The sequence below is a fragment of the Festucalex cinctus genome, chromosome 19 (genome assembly GCF_051991245.1).
Source record: "Festucalex cinctus isolate MCC-2025b chromosome 19, RoL_Fcin_1.0, whole genome shotgun sequence".
Lineage (NCBI taxonomy): Eukaryota > Metazoa > Chordata > Actinopteri > Syngnathiformes > Syngnathidae > Festucalex > Festucalex cinctus.
This window is the reverse complement of record NC_135429.1, coordinates 12,063,553-12,089,425: the sequence shown is the minus strand read 5'-3', so window position 1 is coordinate 12,089,425 and position 25,873 is coordinate 12,063,553. Positions and strand designations below refer to the sequence as shown.

Below are 25,873 nucleotides of genomic sequence, written 5' to 3'. Positions count from 1 at the left end.
CATGCTTGATTTCAATGTAATGCCTGTGATGGTTGAATGCAGATATCAGCAGGCAGCAATCGTGTGCAGACCATGCCATTTAAGATAACTTTCATGCTTCGTGTTACAACTCGTTGCTATGGGAACAAAACATGAATTACATCCAGTGTGGCTGCTTGTCTCTTTTTAACACCATTTGGTACACATGAGAGAAGCATTGGCTTGACTGAAGCAGGGCACACCATAAACTATAACAAGCATAACGAATGGCAACTAAGCAAAGCGGCCAAGGCGGAATGTGGTGTGTTTATAACAGCTTTTAAGTAAGTGTGGACTGTAGAGAGTGACAAGATAAATCAACGCAGAATGTCAGCCAATCTGAATGGTGACGCCCACAAACGTAATGGGGAAAAAAAATTTTGGCAGTACTGTGACTAATTGATCTGCTACCAAAATACAAAAAATATACATCCAAACATCATGTTACTGTACATTGTTCGGAAAAAACCCATGTAGCTAACATGACCACACATTGTGAGTTAGACAATTGTTTTGCTTAATGACTTACTTGTCAGCTACGTCAAATCACTTCTATTGAATTGTATAGAGCCCTAAATCAATTTTGTACAGTGTTGTTACATAGGTGAGATTTGTTTAGTCAGGCATTCCAGTAAGACTAGTTTTTGTTGTTGACTACTATCATTGTGTTTTCTTTACTCCGGTGAAAATCAACATTCATGTACTGTAATTCTAGACAGGCGCCAACCTCGACTACCTAAATAGCTAATTAACTATCTTGAATGGAGATAAAACTCCACAGGTGTCCAGTTTAAAACAATCACTGTTCAGTTCCCACAGGGAGCTGCCAACGCTGCAATTACTCAGGAAGAGTGTCCAATACTCCCGACGTTACCGTCGAACCGGTGCGCTCAAAGCATTAGTACAACTTTTATTTTTTTAATGCAGTGCTGCTTTCAGGTAATGGTTGGCCACCAAATGTCACGACGAAGTCATTCTATCGAAAACGATGTTTTTACTCCTCTGTTCAAAGACGTGAATGCACTCGGCGCTCCTCCAAACAAGGGTTTACAATAATATGTACATATTTACCTGTTAGTGAGAAGAAATGCTTCGGCTTCCGTGGTGAAAACAACCGCGTCGCATCCTGGCAGCAAAGAGGTGAAGTACCTGTCGGGAAAGTCCTCCCCATTCCTCGCTTGATTGCTCGAAAACTGTGGAAGGGGGCGGAGTTTACTTGGTGTTGGGTTGAACGGCGTCCCCATAAGCCAATCAAACGCGAGGATTAACACGTGTGGGCGGTGAATGAGGGAGCTGTCACACGTTTTAAAACAGACCATTTGAATGACGTGGCCAGAAATGCAATTTGCCGGCGGCGTTGATAAGGTGAGAGTTGAGCATCAAAACAATGAAGTACTTGTCGAGTTGTTTAAAGGCACAGAAAAATAACCAACCATAATGTATAAGTGAAGGTGTACTATGTTTTACTTCAGTACAATATACATACAAAAGAAGTGATGCGTTACTTATGTAAAAGCAAAGACTTGTTAAAACAAAACAAAACAAAAAACATCCTTTCACACACATTAAATCCATTTGTTTAAAACCAGTCTTGTATAAAGTATCTAATATTGCAAGTATCTAAACAGAAACTAACTTTGGTAGAGGTCTATTTGTATTACTTGAGTAAAAAGTCTGAAAGTATCTTATATTTGCTGTACTTAAAAAAAAAAAAAAAAATTATTACAGGCAGGCATGTTTTCAATGAACAATTTCTTTGGATTCTGTTTTGTAGTAACGAGTAACAAAATGTTCATTGAGAACAAACAAGCCTTGTGGCAAATTAAGAAGTAGAAAGTATATAATTAAAAGTAAAAACATGTCAGAATATGAAATACTCTAGTAGAGTACAAATACCTGAAAAGTCAAGTAACAACATGTTTGTACTTCGTTACGTCGCACCAGTGACATCAAGTTGAATATTTCTCAGTAGTAGAAAATACTACATCACCCCATCAATAATTGACATGATTGTATAATCTGTTTATTTCAAATAATGTAATTGTGTGGCAGGCTTCTTTGGGAAAAAAAAAGAACTTTTACTTTATGGCTTCATAGCATGACATGGAATTATGTAACAGATTGTTTAGACTAGTCTACTGTAAATGGTGCTTTTAACCTCCACGCAAGTGAGAAATGATGACTGTTTGCAGTATACAGAATAAGCAAATGGGGGTGAAGTGTTTCTGACTAGTACGCCTCTATTTTCCTTGGAATGCCTGCCGTCGCCTTGCTGCCCCAGGTTTTGTTTATCCAACAAAACAAATTTCCCTCTTTGCATGCGCCTTCCTGCTTGTGCTTATTTCTATGGCAACAAGGCAGTTGGACAATTAACATTGAAAGGGAGGACATTTGGGAGAGTCGAGTGTTTGAAGCAGCTTGTAGACATGTGCAGGTATTTTATGCCTAATGTCAATGGCAAATGTTTGTGAATTGTGAATATGCAGTAGTTCCTAAAATGAAATGTTTCCTGTATATTATCTCTCTTTGCTTTCAAAGAGAGATAATATACAGGAAACATTTCATTTTAAGAACAATTCATATCCTTGTCCACAAACTAAACAACAGGCAACACACCCTGGCATCATTTTGGCACACTTTGAACCACACCTGTGACACATTCAGATAAGACAAGGCCACAATGACTTTCAAACATTTTAACATTGTGTAATGTAAAAGCGAAAGAAGAGACGGAGTGTTTCATTAATAAACAAACTCTGTAGCGAAAGCTGATCCCAGAATAGCTATTTAAATCCCCTTATATCATGTTGCTGTCTTACAAACACACCTCCAACATGTGTGATTGTTAAAGACAGTATCATGCTCAGTGCTAAAATGTATTGGCATTGCTTTATTGGAGACGGAAATCTCCTCCAGGTAAGAATAGGTTTCTTTTTATTGCTTGAAATAAGATATTTCTTTAGTGACAAACACATTGTTTGCAGACAAGATTCTTGTTTTTCCTTTTCTAGTGAGGTTCTTAAAACACAAAGATTTATTTGACTTATTTAAAATTTGTTTTGATTCAAATTTGATGGGAATTTGACTCCCCGAAGTAATTTGGGACTAGCTTGAAATTTACGAGCTACGACTTCAGACTTACATATAGATATTGCACATATGTGACTTTGTGACTTTGTCCCACCCCTCTAATTCAGTATAGTCAAAGTTGAACAAAAAATTCTAAAAGCTTCACTGTATGGTTGTGCAAGTTACACTTCATTGTTTTCAATGTGTCCCTTGTAACTGCAGAGGGCGATGTTTAACAGAATCGGTCCCGTTTGGAAGACAAACAGCTGCAAATCAGATGGTTCAGCTTTCTTTGAATCAAGACCGGAGACCACGCTTTTTTTGTTCTTTAATCTGTTTGTAATTGTGGCAGATTATGAATGCTATCTGTAGTTTGCCAGTGTCCATATGTTCATATGTTCCTTACTTGAGATTTTCATGGGATTCGTGATCCCAGCGTCAGCGTGGCACTGACTTCTTAAAAAGATCTTAAGGAACATTCTGAGTCATTATGTGATTCAGTCTGATTATGTGCAGTTTCTTTCAAACGTAGTCCATCAAAGGCTTGTTAGCACTCATTTTCCTTTATACCACCCCCTGCTTTTCCCCCCTCATCTTGTCCCCTCTACACTCGCCACCCTTTCAACAGGGCAATGGCCTGCTGTAATTATTTCCAGATGTAGAAGTACGTCTTTTGTTCTCCCCTTCTGCATTCTCACAGTGCAGACCGAAGCTCTTGTAGTTCTGCTGTCGCCTCATTTTTGCCTCAAGAGGTCAAACGAGGGGGATTGGAGCTGAACAGAATGCGGAGACGAAATGCATTTCCCATATTACATTGCAATTCTGTATTTGTGCAAAACAAGGACTTTTTTGTTCTTTTGTTATACTCTATTGTATTGTGTGAGATTTTTTTTTTTTTTCAGCATTACATCCCCCTGTAATGAAAGCCAGCTGGAGAGCAATGGGAAGATGGAGGTCGGGTGCTTTCCTGTCCAGGTGTCTCTCCCACTCTTCCTCTATCTTTATACATGTTTGATCAAATGCCATAACACTAATGATTGTTTAACGTATTACTGTTTCTAGATCACTACAAATGTGTTTACTTGTCGAAGTTAAATCTAACAAGTTTTGCTTTGAACAACCAATCAGAGGACGTAAAAATGCTGACATCATTGAGGGCCAGCGCTCTGGGATTGAAAGGATACATTTAAAATCTGACTGGTTAAACAAACAGCCCCGTTGGTAATAGAATTTATGTCTACTGATTTCGAAGGCCTTGGGCAGATTAGATTGATATCAGAGGCTGAAATGTGATTGAATATGTAAACCCAATATAAACACAGCGAACTAAAGAGTGTTGAGAATAAATTAAAAACATTAAAAATTAGATAGGTCAGTAGTTCTGATAGTTGAGGACGCCTTGCTGTCCCAATATTTTATTTTATTTTTATAGTGCACCGCCCCTGTCATCCACGTCTTTGTACACATCGACATTTCTCGGTGCAGTGACAGATAGGAAAGAATCTCTTTCACCTTCCCCCTCTAAGTGCATAAACATGCTCACTCACCCCCGCACTAACATACATCGGCGCACACACCGTCTTAGTGCGCCCGAGCATGGGTCCCAGTCAAAAGCTCTTAATGATCCCACCAGCTGTTGCTCGTGTAAACACACAATCCCACCTCCTCGCTGCCTCTTTGCTTCCTTTCCTTGATTCCCATAAGCAAATAAAGAATACACAAATATAGTCATTGCAATATGTGCATTATGGCCAGATAACCGAGTCTATTCGATTAGATGACATTAATCTTCCTTTTGAGTCAGTAAGAGGTCAAATTTGTTTTCATGTTAGTCCCATATGGATGTACTCTTCAGTGAGGGTCGGGCTCACGGAGGGGGAAAAAAAACATGAATGCAATCTGATTTACAACAGGATGCATATGTTTCTACTAGGACACCTTTGCTTTGACTTTGTTACTTAGGTGAGGCTCATTAGTCCTTCACACTCGGCTGTGGAATCTTTTCGGTGCAGACGTACTTAATGTTGCAGCATCCTCTCCTCGACGTTATTGGAATCAGGCTTCCTTCCCCACACTCCCTGCTGAGAATTTGAAATATGCTGATGCTGCTGCAGGCTGGCCTGGTGCAGGCACGGTGGCAGGCAGCACTGCTCGAGGTCATAGCAGCTAACGAGTGTGCCAGCTTCTCCTCTGAATCTGGGTCAGCCCCAGAACACTTTTCCTTCCTTCCTCCTTGCATCCTCTGACAAGTTTGCAATTTATTACCATGCATCTTCCATTTTATGTTCCCACTTCTAACGAGCACCTCCCCCAATGTTTCCTCTAATGAATGAAATCATCGCTAATGTGCAAAGCCATCGTCTTTCGGCCGTGACACAAACCAGGCGACCAGTCATGGGGGCTAATGTAGTCTCGCTCCATGTGTGTTCCACAGTCACAAAATGTGTCGGGTGAGGGGGATGTGGGAATCCAAGAGAGAAATGGCCAGACAGGAAATGACCCCAAGAAAGAGGGAGCTTCCCAAAGGGTTGTGTTTAGCTCTCTCTCATATACAGACCCTGACTCAGAGTGAGCTCACATCTCATGTCTTCCAAGTGATGAGAGCATGAGAACAAGGCCCAACAAGGGGAGCCTGTAGCTTTTGTTCAACAAAAGTCATCCAATCTCTGGAAACCATTTTAGCAATTGACCCTCAAATCTAACCAGAAAAAAAATGCATGTATTTGTGTGTGTGCATGTGTTTGTCTTTGGCATTTAATCTGCAAGTATATTTTGGAAGAAAAAGTACACTGCTTATGCTTTTTGTGTGCCAGTGGCGAAAAGCATTTTACCACATGTGTCATAAATGTACAGATGTCTTGGCAAAAAAAAAAAAAAAAAAATCTAACTGGGCTCAATACTCAAACATTGTGTATTTAAACCCTTTCTCTCACTCTGACAGATCAGATTTGGCACATCTCCCTCCGATGTCTGCGACCTGAATTCCTTTGCCTGCAAATGTGAACCATGTGTGCACCTTCTGGTCCCTTTACTGAAAAGTGTACTAATGAAAAGAAGGTACAATGACAAAAATGACCACATTGGGCTAATTCTCAAGCTGTAATTGTTTACTTTTGCAGGGTCGGAAAAGTACAGATCATACAGATGGATAAATGTAATAATTAGAGATGTTCGATACCATATATTTTTTCAGACCAATACAAAAAAAACCCGATGCCACTATATTAATGCGTACAATTTAACCCCAAAAAAACAATGACAGATAATTTTAAAGAAAGACCAAATCAAGTATATCCCAATATAAAATTTTCCTTAAAATTGCCATTAATTTAATTCAATTTAATAAAAACAAATATCTAAAATAAAGAATAACTATTTGTTTGTTTGTTTGTTTGTTTTACTACTCTTACTTATACTAATAATACTATATATGCATTTAATAGCCTGCTTAGGTTTCACACACTTTGGAGATCGTTATGTCAATTCAACCAGACCAGTGACGTGGTTGGCTGCACACGTGCACGCGCAGGAAACTCGGTCAAAAAAAAAAAAAAATCTCTCTCCTCTCACGTGCACGCGCCATCCTGCATGCAAACTTCACGAGCTCACTTGTTGCAGAGGAGGGACCATATTCCACCCAGTGCGTGGGTAATTCGCAGCAGATGACCACTTGAGGGGATGGCGGTTTACTGGGGATGTGAGCGATTCCGCAGACTGCTTAAATTAATTTGCGCGACACTCTGCGGAGTGATGGAGCCTTTGTAGACTCAAGTGTAACATGGCGCATGAGTGCGGATGCGATTGCGCCTGATAAAGAGGACGCGAATGCCGCACCAGTGCCACAAGCGCCGTGGGGATGGATACCGGCTATTTCCTGGCAGGATTGTGCGTGCTTCTGCTGAACCTCCGTGGTGGTTTCGCCTCCCCGGGAGTTTGTCCCGACCGCTGTGACTGCCAGCAACCGCAGCTTCTCATGTGCGCCAACCGGGGTTTGCGCTCCGTGCCGACTCAAAGCAGCGACCAGGAGGAGGTGCTGGTCTTCAGCCTCGGGGGCAACTTCATTGGAAACATCTCTGCTTTCGACCTCAAAAGGTTCACCGGATTAGTACGGTTGGATTTACAGTTTAATCAAATCTTAAACATCCATCCTAAAGCATTTGAGAAGCTTTATTATTTGGAAGAGCTCTACTTGGGACATAATCTTTTATCTGACATGCAAGTTGGGACTTTGCAACCCTTGAAGAAATTGACAGTCCTTTATTTAAACAACAATGACATAATTGAAATAACACCGGGGCTTTTTTCGAGTTTGGATCGTCTTGTGAAGTTGCGTCTGGATGGCAATAAAATTCAAAGCTTGCCAGATTCACTTTTTCAAGACTTGGACAATCTGCGCTATCTTCATCTGGAGTCCAATCAGCTGCATCGCATTCACAGAAATGCCTTTTCTAAACTAGCCAACCTGCTCTTTCTCAACCTGGCCCACAACAAGTTGCCAGCCCTGCGCGGTGCTCTCACCTTCTCCCATCTCGCAGCCTTGACAACTTTACTGCTGTCTGAAAATGAAATCCAGCACGTCGGGAATAAAGTTTTCCATAACCTAAAAAAACTATCCAAATTATCTCTCAGTAGCAACAGGATTTCTCATCTGCACAGCGGGACTTTGCTCGGTTTGTCAAGCCTCAAAGAGTTCCTGATAGATGCCAATCAGCTGGAGGACATTCCAGCCGGGCTTCTGGATCCTCTGGAGCTCGTGGAGCATCTGGACTTTAGTCGCAACCGGATCGCTAATGTTGACTCTTTAGCATTTATTCACCTCAAACATCTCAGGGTTCTGAAGCTAACAAATAATCTCCTAACAAGCATATCCGGTGACATTTTCAAACTAAATAACTTTCTTCACGACCTGGATCTCCATGGCAACAACTGGACCTGCGATTGTCGCCTGGAGAAACTGAAAAGATGGATGACTGCAGCACGTTCTCAGGGCAAACTGTTTGGTGTGTTTGTACAGTGTCATCACCCAGCAACCCTGAGAGGGACCTCCTTGGATCGCGTAAATAGTTCCCAGTTAGAGTCTGTCGGGAACTGGAGCGATTTGTGCGGGAGCCACGCCAGACCTGAGGAGAGCCAGGGAGGGAAGATTCGGATGAAGGGTGAAGTTTGGCAGGAAGAAAGAGGAAGAGAGGATCTAAATCAACAAAAGCAGGATGAGACTGCAGGAAGAACACAAAGGAAGGAAGAGGCGGGGATACAAGGAGACCAAGAGGTGCCAGTAATGGTTCATTCATTTAAAAATGGCTCCCACAGATCCAAGTCACCGACTGACGCACTTCGAAAAAATGCCAAATTCCCCACGCCAAATCCAGAAGGGAACCGGCAGAGTGCCTCCACGGTTGTCATCCCTTCCGGAGAAATGTTTGATCTTCTTCGGATGGATGGATGGATGGATCCATGTGCCTTCAACCGCCGTTTCATCACCAATGTCTCAGTGGACCAGGTCACGAGCACTACAGTCACAGTCTACTGGGCAACACCAGGACTCAGTCCACTCCTGGATGAGGTGCACTATCGGATCATGTTTGACCGGTTCGGGACGTCCGACCGCTTTCCACGTTACGTTTACACCCCTAGCTCCGCCCGGTCGGTGACCCTGCGGGAGCTCCGCCCGGATATCACCTACATGGTGTGCGTGGAAGGAGTGGTCGCCGGGTCCGTGTGTCCAGTGGCGCCCCGCGACCACTGCTCAGGTCTGGTCACCCTTTCGGAGGACTCGGTCTCGACCTATAACCTCCAGCTGGTGACGGTGCTGACGCTGGGCGGGAACGCCGTGCTGCTTCTGGTCCTGGGATTGGTCTGGCTGGGGCGGAGCATCAAGAAGAGGTTGCAGAGGAGGAAGTCGGCGGTTCACGTGCGGCACATGTACTCCACCAGAAGACCTTTTCGGGGCAACACCTCCGTGTCCACTGACTTTACCAGCTACCAGAGCCCGGCCCGGCTTGTGCCACCAGAACTGGGAGACCTCATCCAGTTCTCTTGTGACCGTTTTCAGGATACTAGTTCCTCTCGCAGAGACATTGACCTGCCCAGATTCTCCGAATAGCATTGTAAATGGATGGGAACATTTCTAATGAACATTTATTTTCATTTTACAGGAAGTTTAAGAAGTATTGTCATCAAGTAACATTTAATCATTCTGCCCTGTCACTCACTATATGTAATAGGCATAGATAGAAAGACAAAGATAGATGATTGGTTGGAAATAATTCACAATTTTAATTAAAAGACAACATCCTCCAACACACACATCCTTTTCTCGCCTTGCGCCTTTCATATCCTCCCATCTGAAAAGGCCTTTTACATGTGCTTTTATTTTGAAATGTTTTGAATGCAAGTGTGAGAGTGTGAATGACGGGTCACTGATTTCAACTATGGTGCTAGTTTTGACTTGTACAGACATCCTAATGTCGATTTGTACAGTTTTATATATTTTTTTAAATAATGTTTTCCTCTTTTTTTTTTTTTTTTTTTTTTTTTCTAAAAGGATTTTCTTTTATTATTTTTTTTGGGCCATCTGGGATGTATGGATGCAAATTTGTTTATGAGCTGAAATTAAAACCTGACTTGATTGTGAAGCAAGATGATCTTTGTTTGTCTTATTTAGTCAACATGCTGTTAATTAATTTGTTTATTTTTATTATAGCGATATAAATATATTTATATTTATTTTAATTATTTCTTGTATTAGTTAGTTAATTGTAATGATATAACATTGCACTGAGAATTATGACAATTCTGACAGATTTAAACTAAAAATTATTAAATTATAAAAATACTTGCAGCATAATTTCACAGGCCACCTCAATGTTGTTGAAGAGCAATACCAAAGCAGTCACTAGAGGGCACTCTCGACTCTTAAATACTGAATCAAACATCATAAAAAAATGCTCAGCAATAACAGAACAAAGCAGAATAAGAATTTTATTCTCATTATTATTAATATTATAGATGGACAGTCACCATCTTTACAGTACAAAAAGAGAAACTCAAGTGCAAATTAAATTATGCGAACAGGAATTCAATCAGGAGGTGCAGCTTTAGAGAAAAAGTTATTTCAAAAGTGCCTGGAAGGAAATATTGCATCATTAAATGGCTTCCAACAAAACCTATCGATTTGAAGTTATGATGCAATGACACTTGTCTAGAAAGATGTTCTTATTATTCACTGTAGAAAAATATATAGACTTTTTTTTTTTTTTTTTTAATAAGCTGCTTCGCTGCCCCTATTTTGAGGAGAAGGCAAAAGGTGCACATTTGCATATGCTCTGTTAAAAATAGGAGCTTATAGTATTCATATTTCAAAATTAGTGCAAGATACAAGAGCAAGGCCAAATGAAATGAGCGTCCCTAAGTTAGCGGCCAAAAAATTCAATGCTGCAACCATTATAAAAGCTTTTATAGAAGGCATTTTATGCACCATTTGAAATGGTAATGATGTTAACACTGAAAAGAAGAAAGAAAGAAAAAAAAAAAAAGTCCAGTCCTATTTCTAGTGTCCAGGCTTGGGCTCGAGCTGCGTGCTGCCTCTCAGCGAGGACGTGGTGATGCTGTTGTGTTGGATGGCCTGCCGATGACACGCAGAATCTACAGGGGTGGGGCTTCCTCCCGGGCTCACCCCTGCAGCTGGACACAGAGACAGCTGTCAATCAAAGTCACTTGATCCTTGGCTGGCTGTCCTGCGAACTCTCGGCCGTACTCCTGTGTGGCGCATGCCAAACGATTCAGCAAAATGCTTTTCCTTGCAGATGAATGGAAATGTATTTAAAACAGTACATATGAATATCTGGAACAATTGTTGCGCGTTTCATTTGAAGCGTTATTGAAATAATGTGGATGCACAAGTGTGCACACCCATTTAACTAGGATGTGGTTGTGTTTACAATTTAACCAATCACATTCAAACTCAATGTTACATGGGAGTCAGTCACCATTTAAAGTACCGCTGATTCACCTCAAATAAATGTTAGATGTTCTAGTAGGCTTTTTCCTGCTTTTTTTTTGTTTTTTTTGTTGAAGATGTGCTCACAATGGTTGCTTTTTGGAATTTGGAACCATGCTTCATTGAAGGTTTTGTGTACTTTCGGCGATGAGCAGACAAAAAGTCCAACTTTACTTTCATTGAACCCGCATGTGTTTGGCAGATTTTGTAATTATGAACAGTTCAAAATAGGAGTCAGTAGGGATGTAATGATATCCAAACATCATGATACGATTTTATCACGATAATACGATAATTATCACAATATTTGGGGGGGGGTTTGGTGATCTTTTAAAAAAGATTACAATATTGTAAAAAAAAAAAAGAACTCGTACTAAAAAAAAAAGCACAATATTGTGCTTTTGTACATAACAGCAATGCATATAAACCACCTACAATCTCTAATAACAATATTGAGGCACTCATTTGCTAATGCAAGCACACATTTATCACTTCACAAGCAAATTAGATTCCCTTTCATCTGACAATTAGCATCGATTTTAAACATAGAAAGCCAAAACATCCCAAATGAAAATTCAGAACATTATTATAACATTTTCACATTGTTTATTTTTGTTTCCCCCTGGGAAAAGACAAAAACTTTTTTTCCCACTTACAGGTAAGAGATTACATAAATAGCGAAAAACGTTTTGAAATGTCTGAAATTCTGTCGACAAAATGTGGCATTTCAACGGGGGTGTGTAGACTTTTTATATCTATTGTATTTGAAGATTTTTTTTACCCATGATTATATAGAACTTTTCATCAACTGAACTGAAAATGATAACAGAAACTGTCGGCAAACAGGAACTAACCTCCATCATCAGGTGGCAAGATTAATAGTGAGATAATTACTCACTATTGTATCCCTGTGCTTCTCTCTGTCGGGCTGTAACAGGACAGTCCTTGTGGGTGAGCAGAATCTGCTTCAGCTGACCAACCTCCGACCTCAATGACGTCACCTCGTTCTGGGTAAGAGCAAAACAAATCTCGAAAAAGTGTAAACAGAACGTGCGCTTGCTAGAAAGCAGCGAATCCAACCTGCAGCTGAAGGTTGGTGTGAGTCAACTCCTCTGCTTTCTTCTCAAGTGACGACACCCACAATTTCCTCTTGTGCCTGCAGCGGGTGGCAGCCGCCCGATTGCGTTCCAGGAACTTTTGCCTGCGCTCGTCGGGGTCCTGCTCGGCCGTCCTCCTCCGCCGGCTGCAGCTTCCGCCTGCCTGCAGTGCATGCTGGGAGTGCGGCGACTGGCAGGGGTGCATTTGCTGCGGAACCGGCGATACCTGCGGACGCAGACGTCGGCGTTCAAATGCTGAGAGATGACTCCAAAGAAGCCGGCCGGTGATGAAGAGGCATCATACCTGCGCAGGTACAGACAACGGGCGTGCAGGAGGTGAGCCTTGGGGGAGGTTGGCGGGGGGTGATTGGTGAGCTGGTGTGTTCCTTGACGGGTGTGGGTGGCTGTGGGGACTTCCGAGGTGCTGTGGATGGGTGGGATGGCATCGGTGTTGGTAACTGAGGGGTAGTGCAGTAAGCTGAGGATGATGAGGATGGTGATGGGGGTGATGATGATGTTGGAGTGGAGGAGCTTGGTGGCGCTGTGACATTATCTCCATCATTGCACTCGTAGGATTGTTTACGGGGGCCATTACCGGGTGCTGGTGTTGGTAGTGATGCCCCATCATCTGCTTGGACCTCTAAACAAAAGCATAGCACTTGTAATGTAAATGACCTTAATTATTTAGTGTAATATAGAATATTTACATGATTCCAATTAATTGGCTAGATTTAATTAGATGATATGAACTATTTCAATATAAATATAATAATAAATTTAATTATGTATAAATAAAAATAAATATATAAATAAATGTAAAATCAAAATGAAATAATCAAAATAAAACATTTTATTAAAAAATGTTAATTAGCAGATATTAACTATTTTTAAAAATTGGGAGTTGTTTTTTTTTGGGTTGTAAAAGTAAACAAAAGGAAACGTAATGTAAAATAGTCAAGTGAGAATTATAAACATTAGAGAAAAGGCTAAAAAAAAAAATAGTTAAATGTAATTTACTGTATATCGTTATTGTTGTTAGCTTTAAAGGACCAAAAATAATTTTTAAAAAGTCATTCTATATAATTATTCATTCTTATTATGCCAAATAATGTAATCAGCATCAGCTTTAAAAAAAAAAAAAAAGACCTTAATTATTTAGTATAATATATAATATTTACATAGTACCGATTAATTGGCTAGATTATTTAATTTGATGATATTAACTATTTCAATATAAATATCATAATAAATATAATTATATCTAAATAAATATAAATATAGAAATAAATATAAAATCAAAATAAAATAATCACAATAAAACACTTTACAACGTTATGTTAATTAGCCGATATTATTTTTAGAAATTGGGTGATTTTTTTTTTTCTGTAGTAAAGGGACACAAAATGAAATGTAATGTAAAAATAGTCAATAAAAATAAATAAAATATAAATAAAATATTGGAGAAAAGGCTAAAAATAGTAATAGTCAAATGTAATTTACTGTATATCTTTATTGTTATTAGCTTTAAAGGACCAAAAATAATAATTAAAAAAATCATTCTATATTATTATTAATTCTTATTATGCCAAATAATGGAATCAGCATCAGTCTAAAAAAAAAGAAAAAGAAAAGAAAAGAAAGAAAAAAGAAAATAATTCCATATTGGTGAAATCATTATACTTTCACAATGTTGTGAACAGTCAAGTGTGCATTCAAAAGTTTGGAGCGGTCAACTTGAGCTCACTTACATTTTAGGTCAATGCTGAAATTTTACAGTGCTGGTATTCCTAACTTTTTGTGAGTAGTGAACATATCACATTACCTTTATGTACAGTTCATGTTAGTAAATATCCGACAATCTGAGGACTACTGGTTGTATTTGGACGTAGATTCGAGATAGGAATGTGTAGTTATTTGCCCTCATCTACCCTTGTCATCCCATGACATCATTAAAACCAACAAGATTCTTCCTTCAATGAAAATCAAACAATCCTCCATTTTAACAGTTTAAAACAAATATATGAGAATTCCTGTGGCCTTGGTTGAAGTGTGAATAACTTCATAACGTCATTATATTATATAAAACCACTTTCCACCCCTGTCATGGTAGCTGGAAGCGTGCGTTCTGCCCCCCCGAAGACGCCCCCAACTGAATTAGAAACAGCAGATAAGCTCCGACCCAACCAAGCACCTTCAGACCTCACCTCAAAGACCAAAGCGTTTCTTTTAATAAAAGCTTCATTCACACTTTCCCTCCTGCATATTTGACCAAACAGACTGTTCCGGCTAATTTAAACCTCATTTCACCTTTCTCTTGCACTTGACAAAGGAGAGAATGAGTGCAAGAGCGCTCCAGAGAGGGAGAGAGCGGGAGGGAACGGGGAGGGATCATGTTTGCAGCATGACATCACCCCCCCCTCCATGGCAATATTGCTATCTGCTCCAAGTTACACAATATTTCTTTAAGAGAGGCAAGCTGACTCCCCCCCCCCCCCCCCCCCCCCCTCCTCCTCTTCCACTTCAACCATCCAGAGACAGGGGGGGGGGGAGGGAGCACATTTAACGGCTGCCAAGGATGAGATCACTCAGCTGTCTGTGCCAGCTTTACCAGACACACATACACATGCGCACGGAGGGAACAGGACGGGGCACGGGCATTTCAGCTCTGTTTACTACATAGAAACACTGACAGTGGGCCCTATGATTACATCATGGATCCCCTTGGCCTGGATGACACATGCCGTTGATATTTCTGACTGAGGGCATCAGGGAATGAAGACAAAAGTGTACATGAAGCACTTTAACTTTTACTGGACAATAGAGACATTTCAAAAATCTATGCTAAATGACAAGCAGCTGTGTCAGTTTCACCATAACGTGCCTTGAAGACCATTTCATCCGAAAAAAATGAAAACAAAGTAAAATGTACTATGACTTCCTATAGTCCTGCGCATCTGTGATCGTGTATGTCTTTTCCAATTTGACAGCCACCATAATTAGTCACCACATTGTACAAACTGTAAGTGGACTTTGTGGGTTCTCTCAGCATCGATCCATTTTTCTATTTGACACTATTTTCTATATTTGTAAGTTCTAACAAGCAGTGGATGTAAAAAGTGTACACACCCCTGCTTAAATACCAAGGTTGTGTATTTTCCACCATTAAGTTGACCTATAATAACCCGTGCAACTCATTTTAAACGGTAGGCGGGTCTGTGCTGTCTTCATTTAACATCAGTTTGAATGTGACTGGTTAATTCTGAACACATCCTAATTAGAATACACGTTTAATTTTTACTTTCCCTCTGAAAAAAATAAAATAAAAAATATCTAGGTTATAGGTTGCATTAATGGTGGAAAAGGTTTTGATGATTTATATTGTCTCATTTTTTGTATCACATAGCTTTTCATAGGGGTGTGTAGACTTTTTATATCCATTCATTTTGGAAAGGGAATAAGATGAATGTATCCTTTAAAATGAACACAAAAAAAAGGATGAATCTTGAGAATTATAGAGGAAGGATTTAAAATATAATTGATGGATAATGTCGATTGTTCTTTTTGGCAATCATCAAAGATAATTTTGGTTTTACTTTTCCCTTGCAGCTGTCTTTAGTCAGACAGAGTATGTGGTTCATTCCTGACATTAGGTAAACATAATACACTAAAACCATACCTGGCATGCTAGAACAGCAAACTGCAAAATCCAAATATTTTCAGGCAGGCTTTATAATTCTTGTAAGTATTTATTATAGTGATTTGTGATGTAATCTTTAACCTTTTAACGATCATGGTTCTCTTTTTACGTGCGACAGACAGGTTGCAACGGAACTGACAAAGAATGTGCAATTCTTTGGATTTGCATTCTTATTTTGCTCCGACAGCGATCGACTTTTATAGGGCCTGATGTTCTTAGCAGAGTAGGAGGGAGCGATCTGCATACACAGGAAGAAAATATTTCCTTTATAGCTGACTGTTCAGTACCTGAGGCGAAGAAGAGGACGGGTTGTTTATGGGGCCTGGTATACCCATTATACAAGACATCTGCTTCTCCATCTGAAGAATAAATAAATGACGCAAAAATCAACGTTTTTTTTTTTTTTTTTCCTCGAGAATAAAAAAGCTCCCCGCAAGGTCACATCCATCTGTTTGTTTGACACTTCTGATTAATTCCTCCTCAAAACAGAAGTGATTTTTATTTTTTTTCCCTGCCAGCCATTAATATTTCAACAACAAGGGCATCTCAACCACTTTGACCAATGTACCTGCGTCTTATGAATCATTCGGACGGGAATAAAGCCGCTTGTGTGTAGGTCGCAGACAGAGCGCGTGAGCCAGTCTCCTGTACTTACGGACATGTGCTGAGCAGATGCCCCTTGCATGGCGGGGTCGGGCAGGGTGCCAGGCAGCGAGGCTGGCAGTGGTTGACGGTGTCTGTTGCGTATGTGGAGGAGGGAGGAGGGCGGTCCGGGAACAGGCCTGTTGTCAACCAGAGAGAGGGCGAATGAGTGGGGGGGGGGGGGGGGGGGGGGGGCTCCGGGGATAAAGTTTCACTAATGCGGCTTAGAGACAGAGGTGCAAATTGACATTTATATCCAGGTTTGAATGGCAGATGGAGCTGAGATATAATAGGGACAGATAAATAGATGGCGTGCACTGTACTTACAGTCAGGGTCGACAAAAGAAAACCCACACTCTAAAAGCATTTGAGTCGAATTTAACCAAAATTGAGTCAAAAAGTTTGGACATTTTACTCCAAAAAGTTGGGTCAACTTAAAAAAATTGGGTTGCTTTTTGGGTTATTTATTTAATTTGACCCAACTTTTTGGGTTAAAGAACATCAAAAGTTTGGCAGTTCATTTTCCACCCAATCCAAATGAAAAGTTGTTTTGCGTTGTGTGTTCTTAATTTAATCTGACACTACGTTTTGGGTTAAATAAATAACTCAAAAAGTTGTCATTTTTTACCTAATTCCTTCCCCCCAAAAGTTGGGTCATACGAATAACTCACAAAACCGAATAAATTTGGTTGCATTGTGGGTTATTAACTTAATTTTTGGGTGATTTGAAGAACCCAAATCAAATTGGGTTTCTCAAATCACCCAAAAATTAGAGTCGAATGAAAAACCCACAAAACAACCCAGTTGCTTTTTGCGTTGTTAATTTAATTTCACCCACGTTTTTTTTTGTTAAATAACTCAAAAAGTTGTCAGTTTATTTTTGACCCAATTAAATTGGCTTGTTTAATTAACCCAAGAAGTTGGGTTAAATGAATAACCCACAAAACCCCCAAAATTGGGTTGCGTTGTGGGTTAATTTAATTTGACTCAAATCAAATTGGGTTCTTCAAATCACCCAAAAATTAGTCAAATGAAAAACCCACAAAACAACCCAACAAATCGAGTTGCTGTTTGTGTTATTAATTTAATTTTTACCCAGGTTTTTGGTTAAATAACTCAAAAAGTTGTCAGTTCATTTTTGACCCAATTAAATTGGGTTGTTTAATTAACCCGAGCAGTTGGGTCAAATGAATAACCCATAAAACCCCCCAAATTGGGTTGCGTTGTGGGTTATTAATTTAATTTGACCCAAATCAAATTGGGTTCTTCAAATCACCCAAAAATGAGAGTCAAATGAAAAACCCACAAAACAACCGAAGAAATCTAGTTGCTTCGTGTGTTACCCAATTTTTTTTTTTTGTTAAACAACTCACTTTTTCACCCAATTAAATTGGGTTGTTCAATTAACCCAAAAAGTTGAGTCAAATGTTACCCGCAATGTAATGTAATTTAAAATAACCCACAGAACAACCTGAACATTTTGTTAGTTATTCATTTGATTTGGCCCAACGTTTTAGGTTTTATAATGAAAAAAGTTGGGCCAGTCCATTCTTGACCCAATTTGGGTTATTTTTCGACCTAATTGTTTTTAGCGTGCACTCTGTAGAAGTCCTAATGCTTTAAAAAGTGTGTTTAAAGCATGTGAAAGGGCTAAAACTCCATAAAAAAAATGTTCAATGGGCTCTCTATGTCAAATATTTTAATCTACTGCAGGTAGGTCTGAGGGCTTCACTGTACTTCGGAATTTTCGGTTCTTGAAAACTGTACTTCTGACAATTGAGAACAAGTATACTGTGTACGAGGGGAAAAGACAGCTAAGGAGGAAAAGGAGAGGAATCACAGCAGGGGACGGTTCCATGTGCTGACCGAACCACCCTGGCCGTCAGCCAGCGTGACAGCGTGGGCCTCCACGGCCGTGCTGAGGTCATCGCTGATGATGTCATGACTGAATCTGAGGCATGTGGACCGTTTCGCTTTACAGCAAAGTGCAGACGCTCCAAAAGCAGCATTTCTTGATGTAACCACAACAGCTCTACCGGGCCTTCAGGCGGATGGCCAGTGGGCCTGGTTGGTATGGAAACCGAAAGCAAACATCGGGGGAAACATTCAGACACTCGATCCACGGTTGAGTTAGCAACACTGGTGGACACGCTGTCTGGATGCAGCTACTCGCCGGTCTACTGTATAGAAAATCATATCATCTGTCTGTCATTTCCTTGACAGATACAGATTAGTTGGATTGGACGCAACCCTTAACTCATTCACTCCCAGGACATTTTCGCTGTTTTACTGGATTTTGACGGATTTTGCACGGCCCATAGAATATTGTGTCCTATTGCTATAAAAACATGGAATTTACCAAAAGAGAGATTAGAGCCTCTTCTTTCATCAGGAAAAAAAAAGTATTTCTATCTGTTTCCATTTTGCATCAGTTCGCTTTAGAATATGACTAAGTTTCATCATTATTCACAAATCTGTTTAAAATAGTGGGGAAAAGAGCTTTTTGATCTCTTATACTCTAATGCCATCTGCTGGCAGTTTTTGTAATAACTACCATTGCTTCAAGCATTCTCTTCAGTTCAGAGGCTGCATCAAAGCCAAAACGTATAAATGCATCTTTGGGAGCATGGTGATATTTAAAATAGAACGTATTTATACGTTTTTGGGAGTAAATGAGTTGTAATCATCTTAAATTGCTAAATCAATATGATAATAGAGAAAGAAGAGGCGGAGCTTTACGACACTTTCACAGACTTATTTTTTCTGTTGATTATGCGTAAAAAATGGGGACAGACTAATAGTTGGCCGTATTGGGCCTTTCAGGGTTTCTACCCCAATATTTCCCCCCTCTTGTGTTGCAAAGGTAACCAAAATATTACAGTGACTCCACCATGCTAGAATCACAGGTCTCTGAGAATGTCAATCAAACTGTTATTTTCTTTTGAAGGTCATTTAGCTGTGCACCTCATGTTATGGCCTGGGAATGTTTTTGCTGTAATGATACAGATTCTCCAGCCCTGGGACTATTACAGGCTTAATCTAATCCGTCTGTTCAACTGTGTAATAATAATCTGTAGGAGTAATGAAAGCCGCTTACTCACGTCCGGATCTCCACAAGCATTAGGTGCACGGGGGGGGGGGGGGGGGGGGGGTTATGTTTTTCATAATAAGCAGCTCTTCTCCTGCCTTTTACTATTTATATTCTCACTTGTGAGCAAAATGATGAGGATGGTTATTAACCGATTGGGTGTGTATACCAATTATGCTTACCCTGAGTGCGTGAGTGCGGATGGAGCTTGGCTGTTGGTGGATCCAGACACGGAGGAGGATACGGCCTGCCGGGCAGCCAGGCTGCAACTCGGGCCAATCATCGGGCCGTGGGGGTGCTGCAGGGAATGGGCGTGGGGATGGTGCAGCGGTGGCTGCTGGTGTGGGTGCTGGAGCTGGCCTTTGAGCTGGGGCTGATTCATACACGAAGGCCCATTATGGGAAACCGTCTGCGGGAAGAGCGGCAAAACAGATGGATGCGTTTTCTGAAGTGGGTAGATGGTCTCGATAGTCATTCTAACCATGCTAGTGCCACACACTAGGGGTGGGGAAAGTATGGCCCCGGGGCCACATATGGCCTGCTGTAATTGGGTCGACGGAACGTTCACATGATCAAGGGTCCTGTAATGTTTCTTACATCACAGTGAAATCACTTAAATTGATGCCCCATCACAAAAGAGTTAAGTGCCACAAGATGGTGGCAAGGAACTACTTTTGACTGAATCACTGGTGTCAAACGCAAGATCAAACCCACTACATCAGGGGTGTCCAAACTTTTTCATTTGAGGGCCACATCCAGAAAATCAGAAGGACGCAAGTGCCACATAATGTTATGAAGAGAAATTGGGTTTAGTCCTAAAAATTGTACAAATAAATTATTTGTGCTTTTGCATATTTAGAAAAATGCTACAGTATATAAACCAATTTATTTGTAATATGGCAGTAGGGTTATTATAGTTTTGGAAATTGTCATTTTAATTTTTATTTTGTTTTGAGTTTTGTTTTTTTCAATTTAGTTAGTTTTAATTAGTTTTCAGAGTGGTTGTTATTTTTTTTATTAGTTTTAGTTCTTAAATAAATGTTTCGTTTTAGTTCAGTTAGTTTCAGTATTAGTTTTAGTTTTTTGCTTTTTTAAACGTGTATTACTTGTGCGCAATATTTAAAAAACACCATGGGCGCAACGTCATTATTCCATTTTATATCAAAATAAATCTACTGAAAATCACATTTAAAATCATCCCCAAATAAATTAATTAATTCATTATTTTCATTATTATTAGTTTAAAAACTATTTTTTTTTCCTGTTGCTGTCGACAGATGATGACATCACCTGCACTGAGGAAGTAGGAAACGACCAATCATGGCTCAGTTTGCTGACCAACCCCATAAAACAGGTGTGTCGTGATTGGTCGTTACCTACTTCCTCAGCACAGGTGATGTCATCATCAGTTGACAGCAACAGGAAAAAAAAAAACTAGTTTTAAAAAGTTATTAATTGTACATGGAAAATAATGAAATTATCAAATTCATTCTGAACAAAATGTGAACTTTTCACTGCTAAAAATGTTAAGTATCCCTTAAAAAAATATCTCAATCAAAGTCAGTGAATAATGAAAATCCCCAAATTATTGATACTCCCCATAATTGCTGTATAAAAAAAAATCTGGGGAAAAAACTTGACTAAGAAAACACTCAGAAATAAGCAATGGGTCAGTTAAAAAAAACAAAAAAAACCACACACACAAATAAGTGGCGGTTTCAGCAAATAATGGTGGATAAATTCTAAAATAATAATAATAATAATATGCGAAAACTGTAGATTAATTTGCAAATACCAAGAGACAAATATGTAATGGTCCACTATATGATAAAAAAAAATATATATATATATTTTTATTTTTATATATGATTAATATCCCTCTGACGGAAACTAACTACATACACTTTGGCTTTTGACCAAAACGAGTTTGACACCAATGTTTAAAATTAAACTCCTTAACTCACTTAAAATTGTTTCTTCCAAGGCCCATGTATGTGGCCTACAAGAAGTAGGCCACGAGTGTGAGTGGGTATATAAAAAAATAAATAATAATAATAATAATAATAATAATAATAATATTGTTTCTTCCATCATGAGGCCACCAAATGATAATAGCAATTTTTTTTTTTTTTAATCTACAGTGAATAACAGAGGATAGGCTCAGGGGGAAAAAACCCCCAACTCAAATTGGTTAATTAAAATGTGTATTCATTATGTTTATTTTGCATTCACTTATTTGATTATTGCAAATAATTATATAAAAAATATTTATTTTCTGTGTCGGAAAACAGTACCTGTTTGCTCTCCTCTTCTTCTTGCTCCTGCAGAAACTCCTCCTCTATCTCCTTGAAGAGACCGACTTCTTCACAGTTCTGCAAAAACCGAGTGGGGGTCGGCGTCTGGTCTGGATGGGTCACATATATACAACACCACGAGAGATGTCAAAAAACAGGGTTTGTGCTATTATGTCACTTATTTCCAAAAATGTATCTCTAGTCACTTCCAGGGTGCCTGTCGAAAGCAATCGTCACTGCTCGTGTCCTGAAATATTTAATGATTGCGGCATGCCGTTCCACTATGGTGGGTTTTGTCTAATAAGCAAAGGCAGATAGATAAACAGCAGCTCTGATGCAGCGATTTCGAGGGTAACAAACGCTTCTCTTTCTCTCTCACGATAGCATCAGTCTGTCTCCCTGAGTAGTCGAAACATGCAAGGGTCGAAGGTCAGCTGGATTTCATGCATGATACTTGAAAGGAGCAGGAACACACATATGGGGAGTCTGGAGAGCTTTGAAATAATGTTGACGTGCAGTATGTGTCCAGACGTTTCTATGGTTACAGCCATGTCACATTGCCATTAGTCTAACCAACGCGATGGCAACGATGCCACGTTCCGCTTTCTTTTCTGATTTATCATCTCGGTGGAACTGACGCCTGAACCGACCAATGTTTTTAATTTAAAGTGGTCTTTACAGATGGTGACATCATTTGCTATAATCTGATGGAGGATAACGTGCACACTGCGAAAAAAAGAATAGAGTCTGTACTGATCTTATCTGATTTTATACTGTATGATTCTTAAGCAGTCCCTGGCTAAAAAGAGGAAAACAAACAGGATTTGTGAGACGGGGATATTTTTATATTATTTGTGCATGCTCTCACCGGTAAAAGTCGTATCCGTCTTGGTAGAGGAGAACCTGAGGGTCATCTCATGTTTGTGTCTGTGAATGATTAGATGCTCCTCAAACTGGAAGCGCTGCAGGATGAATATCATATTAACACGGGGCACATGTAACGTGGATATTAAAAGGGAAAAAGAAAGTCTACACACCCTTCTTCAAATGGCAAAAAAAGAAACGTTTTGCATCATTATTGAGACCTATAACCTTGTCAACTCAATTGAAAAATAATAAAAAACTGAGATAATGTTGTTGCGTAAGTGTGCACACCCCATTACAAATGGGGATGTGCTGTAACCAATCACATTCAAACTCAGTTTAAGTGTGAGTTAGCACACCTGCTACCATTTAAAGTGCCATCTTTGTTTAGTTTAAAAAAAAAACAGGAGGTATTTACATATTTCTGAACGTAACATAAAACTGTGTTGCATCATACTGTTTATATTTGTTCCCCTATTTATCTACATGAAATATACATTATGCATAATGAAGTGTATAATGCAAGTTTAAAAAAAAAAAAAAAAGAAAGAAAGAAAAAGTAAATAGGAAACTGACCTGAGAGCAGCCAGGGGCCTCACACACATAAGGCCTGTCCTGTTTGTCATTCATGTCATATGCAGGCCTGCACAAAGAGAGAATGGGGGCAGCATGTTTAGCAGCAGGATAATCACACTGTATGCGAGGGACTATCTTACTCATCTTGCAGTTACTGTGTGGTGATGTCATGCAGGAGGCATCTTCTGGCCTATATTTCCGAGAGACAAATCCCGCAACCTCAGATAGTGTGTTACATTTCCTATTATCATGTCTTTACTCTGAGAAATGAGGTGTTGTGAGGTCGATGGGGCGACGTTATCTTGAAGAAAAAGATCCTTTTGCAGCAACAAACAATATCTTAGATTGTATTGTACATGATTTTAAAAACATATTTTTCAAGAGACGACTGTACTAGCATGCACTTTTATCATTCTGCATTAGGTAATACAATTTTATCACCCAATCATCAGTGCATGGTAATCTAACGGGGATAAAAAGGACACATGCTTGGCGTGCCTTGCATCAAAATCAAGTCATCGTAGGATATAAATATCAACACAAATAGAGTGCTTGGGGCACGCTAACGCAGGCTTGACCCCATCAGCTCTTCCACTGAGCTATTAAGCCCGTGATGTGATTATGACTTTTGAGGTGTCAATGCTGCTGGGCCTGCATTTTCCACAGTAGGACACACTCTGGGCCACCAATGGTACCGTTTGGATTAGCTCAGTCCTGACTGTAATACCAAAAACACAACCACATCACTTTTAGGTAGACTTGCAGACTTATTGTACTGCATTTCAGACGATTTAATAATCAGGGCAGTAGCACAAATGCATGGTGTAGTGTGACTGAAAGGTGATTGAGGTAGTGGACTGGAAAGGGCAATGGGGTAAAGAGAGAGGCAGAGAAGAGGAGGCGACGACAATGAATGGAAGGGGAAGGAATGAGGGCAGGAGGTGGCAGCAAAAGGGAGGGCTGCACCGGCCTACTCCTGACAGGTTTGAACCTGCTTCAGCCTCCATTTTCCAACCCCTGGCAAGTGGAGGTGACTTCATCGGTGCGTGCGTGCGTGCGTGCGTGTGTGTGCACATGCACGTGTGAGCAAGTGTATGCAAGTGTCAAAATGGAAAAAGATAGATAGATAGATAGATAGATAGATAGATAGATAGATAGATAGATATTTTTTATAGTACAGTATGCAGGTTATGCCTCTTTGATCAGTGCTTAGAGAATGAGCCGAGTCAGCACATTTTGAGCAAAACCTTCTGTTAGACTGATTAAATCAATGCAAAGTGACGTCATCTTTTAAATATATAATTCCAACAACATAACAGACACCATCTTGTCGTCTTACACTAGATTATCCCTTGGGATAGTAACTGAAATTTGACTGCTTTCTTTAATCTACTTAAATAATAATTATGATAATAACTATAATTTTATGCATTATATAATTATATTTTTAAAATTATAATAATAGAAATAAGCATGGATAATTAGTATATTCCTTATATATTATTTAATATCGTCACATGCTGTAATAATAACGTAAAAAGATTAATATAACTACCACATTTTATGTATTATATTATTTTAACTAATTTAATTAAATACAATATTGCTTACTTATAATATTTGATGTGTTATGTGTCATAATATAATGTAATTATGATACATAAGTTATAATATTCTATATATATGTATCTCATATACTGTATGCAATATAATAATAATAATAATAATAATAATAATAATAATAATAATAATAATAATAATAATAACTTGTATTTTGTAAGTTGTGATAAGCAGGATTAAATTATATATAAGTATAAAACTGTATTTCTTAGTGTATATTAGTCATTATTAAATTAGTACCAACAGGAATAATGGGAAATTACTTGTAATTTTACTTGTTTATAATTTTTCCTACAACATGACAGTGTAAACATTTTAACGAAATTTTAATGGAATGTATTTTTTTTTAAATAAAATAGTAGTAATAGATTCAAGATGCAAACATAATTAATATCATAAATATGCATTTTCTTTTCATAAAACATCCCACAGATGGTGGTGGTAATAATGATAACATAGTAATGATGATGATAATGATTCATACTAACTTCCTGCTGCTGCCGGATGTCAACATCGCATTTGGAGTTCATTTAAAACAAAAATTAGTTTTTCGGTTCTTCTGAGCATTAAGTCCTCTCCGGGTTATCATCCAGTGTAAAACGATTGTATTTCCAAATGAAAAGTCCGTAAAAACAAAACAAAAACAAGTCGGATCCGGTGCTGTGCTGTCACACGCCCCCAAATAGATCACCGACCGGCGAAAAGGCGCTCCTCGGGGACACTCAAACTTGCCACCGCTGTTTAAAAAAAAAAGAAAAAGAAATGAAAACAAGAGCATAAAACAAGTCAGCAAGTTGTGAGGGCAGCTTGTAAGTTTATGAATGGAGAGCAGACGGCCGCAAGCTTACCTTCAAGTGAAGAGGGACAAGCGGCGCGAGGAACCACGTTGGACTGGCGCGAGATTACAAT

The 25,873-nt window shown here is 39.3% G+C and overlaps 3 protein-coding genes and 1 long non-coding RNA gene across 7 annotated transcripts in view; 2 read left to right on the top strand and 2 right to left on the bottom strand.

Annotated features, from left to right (window-relative positions):
• LOC144007352 (oxysterol-binding protein-related protein 3-like) overlaps positions 1–1,207 on the bottom strand; it is a 13,467-nt gene extending 12,260 nt beyond the window's left edge. Inside the window, exon 1 of the mRNA XM_077506909.1 lies at positions 1,090–1,207. The gene's annotated coding sequence lies outside the window, so the exon portion shown is untranslated. The remainder of the gene's footprint in view (positions 1–1,089) is intronic.
• On the top strand, positions 818–22,919 carry LOC144007355 (uncharacterized). The gene is made up of 6 exons (XR_013280159.1): positions 818–957; positions 3,990–4,062; positions 6,029–6,144; positions 12,024–12,097; positions 12,249–12,495; positions 21,938–22,919. It is a non-coding gene; the product is annotated as an uncharacterized LOC144007355 (long non-coding RNA).
• Positions 6,749–9,580, top strand: tril (TLR4 interactor with leucine-rich repeats). Its single transcript, XM_077506910.1, has one exon. The coding sequence runs from the start codon at positions 6,944–6,946 to the stop codon at positions 9,188–9,190; it is 2,247 nt and encodes a 748-aa protein (XP_077363036.1). The 5' UTR covers positions 6,749–6,943; the 3' UTR covers positions 9,191–9,580.
• Positions 10,043–25,873, bottom strand: LOC144007354 (cyclic AMP-responsive element-binding protein 5-like). 4 transcript variants are annotated; one of them, XM_077506911.1, is made up of 12 exons: positions 25,813–25,873; positions 25,453–25,701; positions 23,345–23,411; positions 22,773–22,866; positions 21,905–22,014; positions 19,793–20,019; positions 16,536–16,662; positions 16,168–16,239; positions 12,488–12,823; positions 12,167–12,409; positions 11,985–12,093; positions 10,043–10,770 (listed from the first exon to the last, which is right to left on the bottom strand). In XM_077506911.1, the coding sequence occupies exons 2-12, from the start codon at positions 25,476–25,478 to the stop codon at positions 10,637–10,639; spliced, it is 1,545 nt and encodes a 514-aa protein (XP_077363037.1). In that variant the 5' UTR covers positions 25,479–25,701; positions 25,813–25,873; the 3' UTR covers positions 10,043–10,636. The 4 variants fall into 4 exon arrangements, with proteins under 4 accessions (XP_077363037.1, XP_077363040.1, XP_077363038.1 ...); XM_077506914.1 differs by lacking the exon at positions 16,168–16,239 and having other exon boundaries at positions 12,488–12,607; positions 12,779–12,823; XM_077506912.1 differs by lacking the exon at positions 16,168–16,239.

Excerpts from the sequence above, each read along its gene's own strand:
- tril (XM_077506910.1), top strand. The coding sequence starts at position 6,944 with ATGGATACCGGCTATTTCCTGGCAGGATTGTGCGTGCTTCTGCTGAAC.
- LOC144007354 (XM_077506911.1), bottom strand. The coding sequence starts at position 25,478 with ATGTTGACATCCGGCAGCAGCAGGAA. Across the intron at positions 20,020-21,904 it reads AAGAAGAGGAGAGCAAACAG|ACGGTTTCCCATAATGGGCC; the intron begins GTACTGTTTTCC and ends CTCTTCCCGCAG. Across the intron at positions 10,771-11,984 it reads AGAAGCACAGGGATACAATA|CTGCAGGGGTGAGCCCGGGA; the intron begins GTGAGTAATTAT and ends CTCTGTGTCCAG.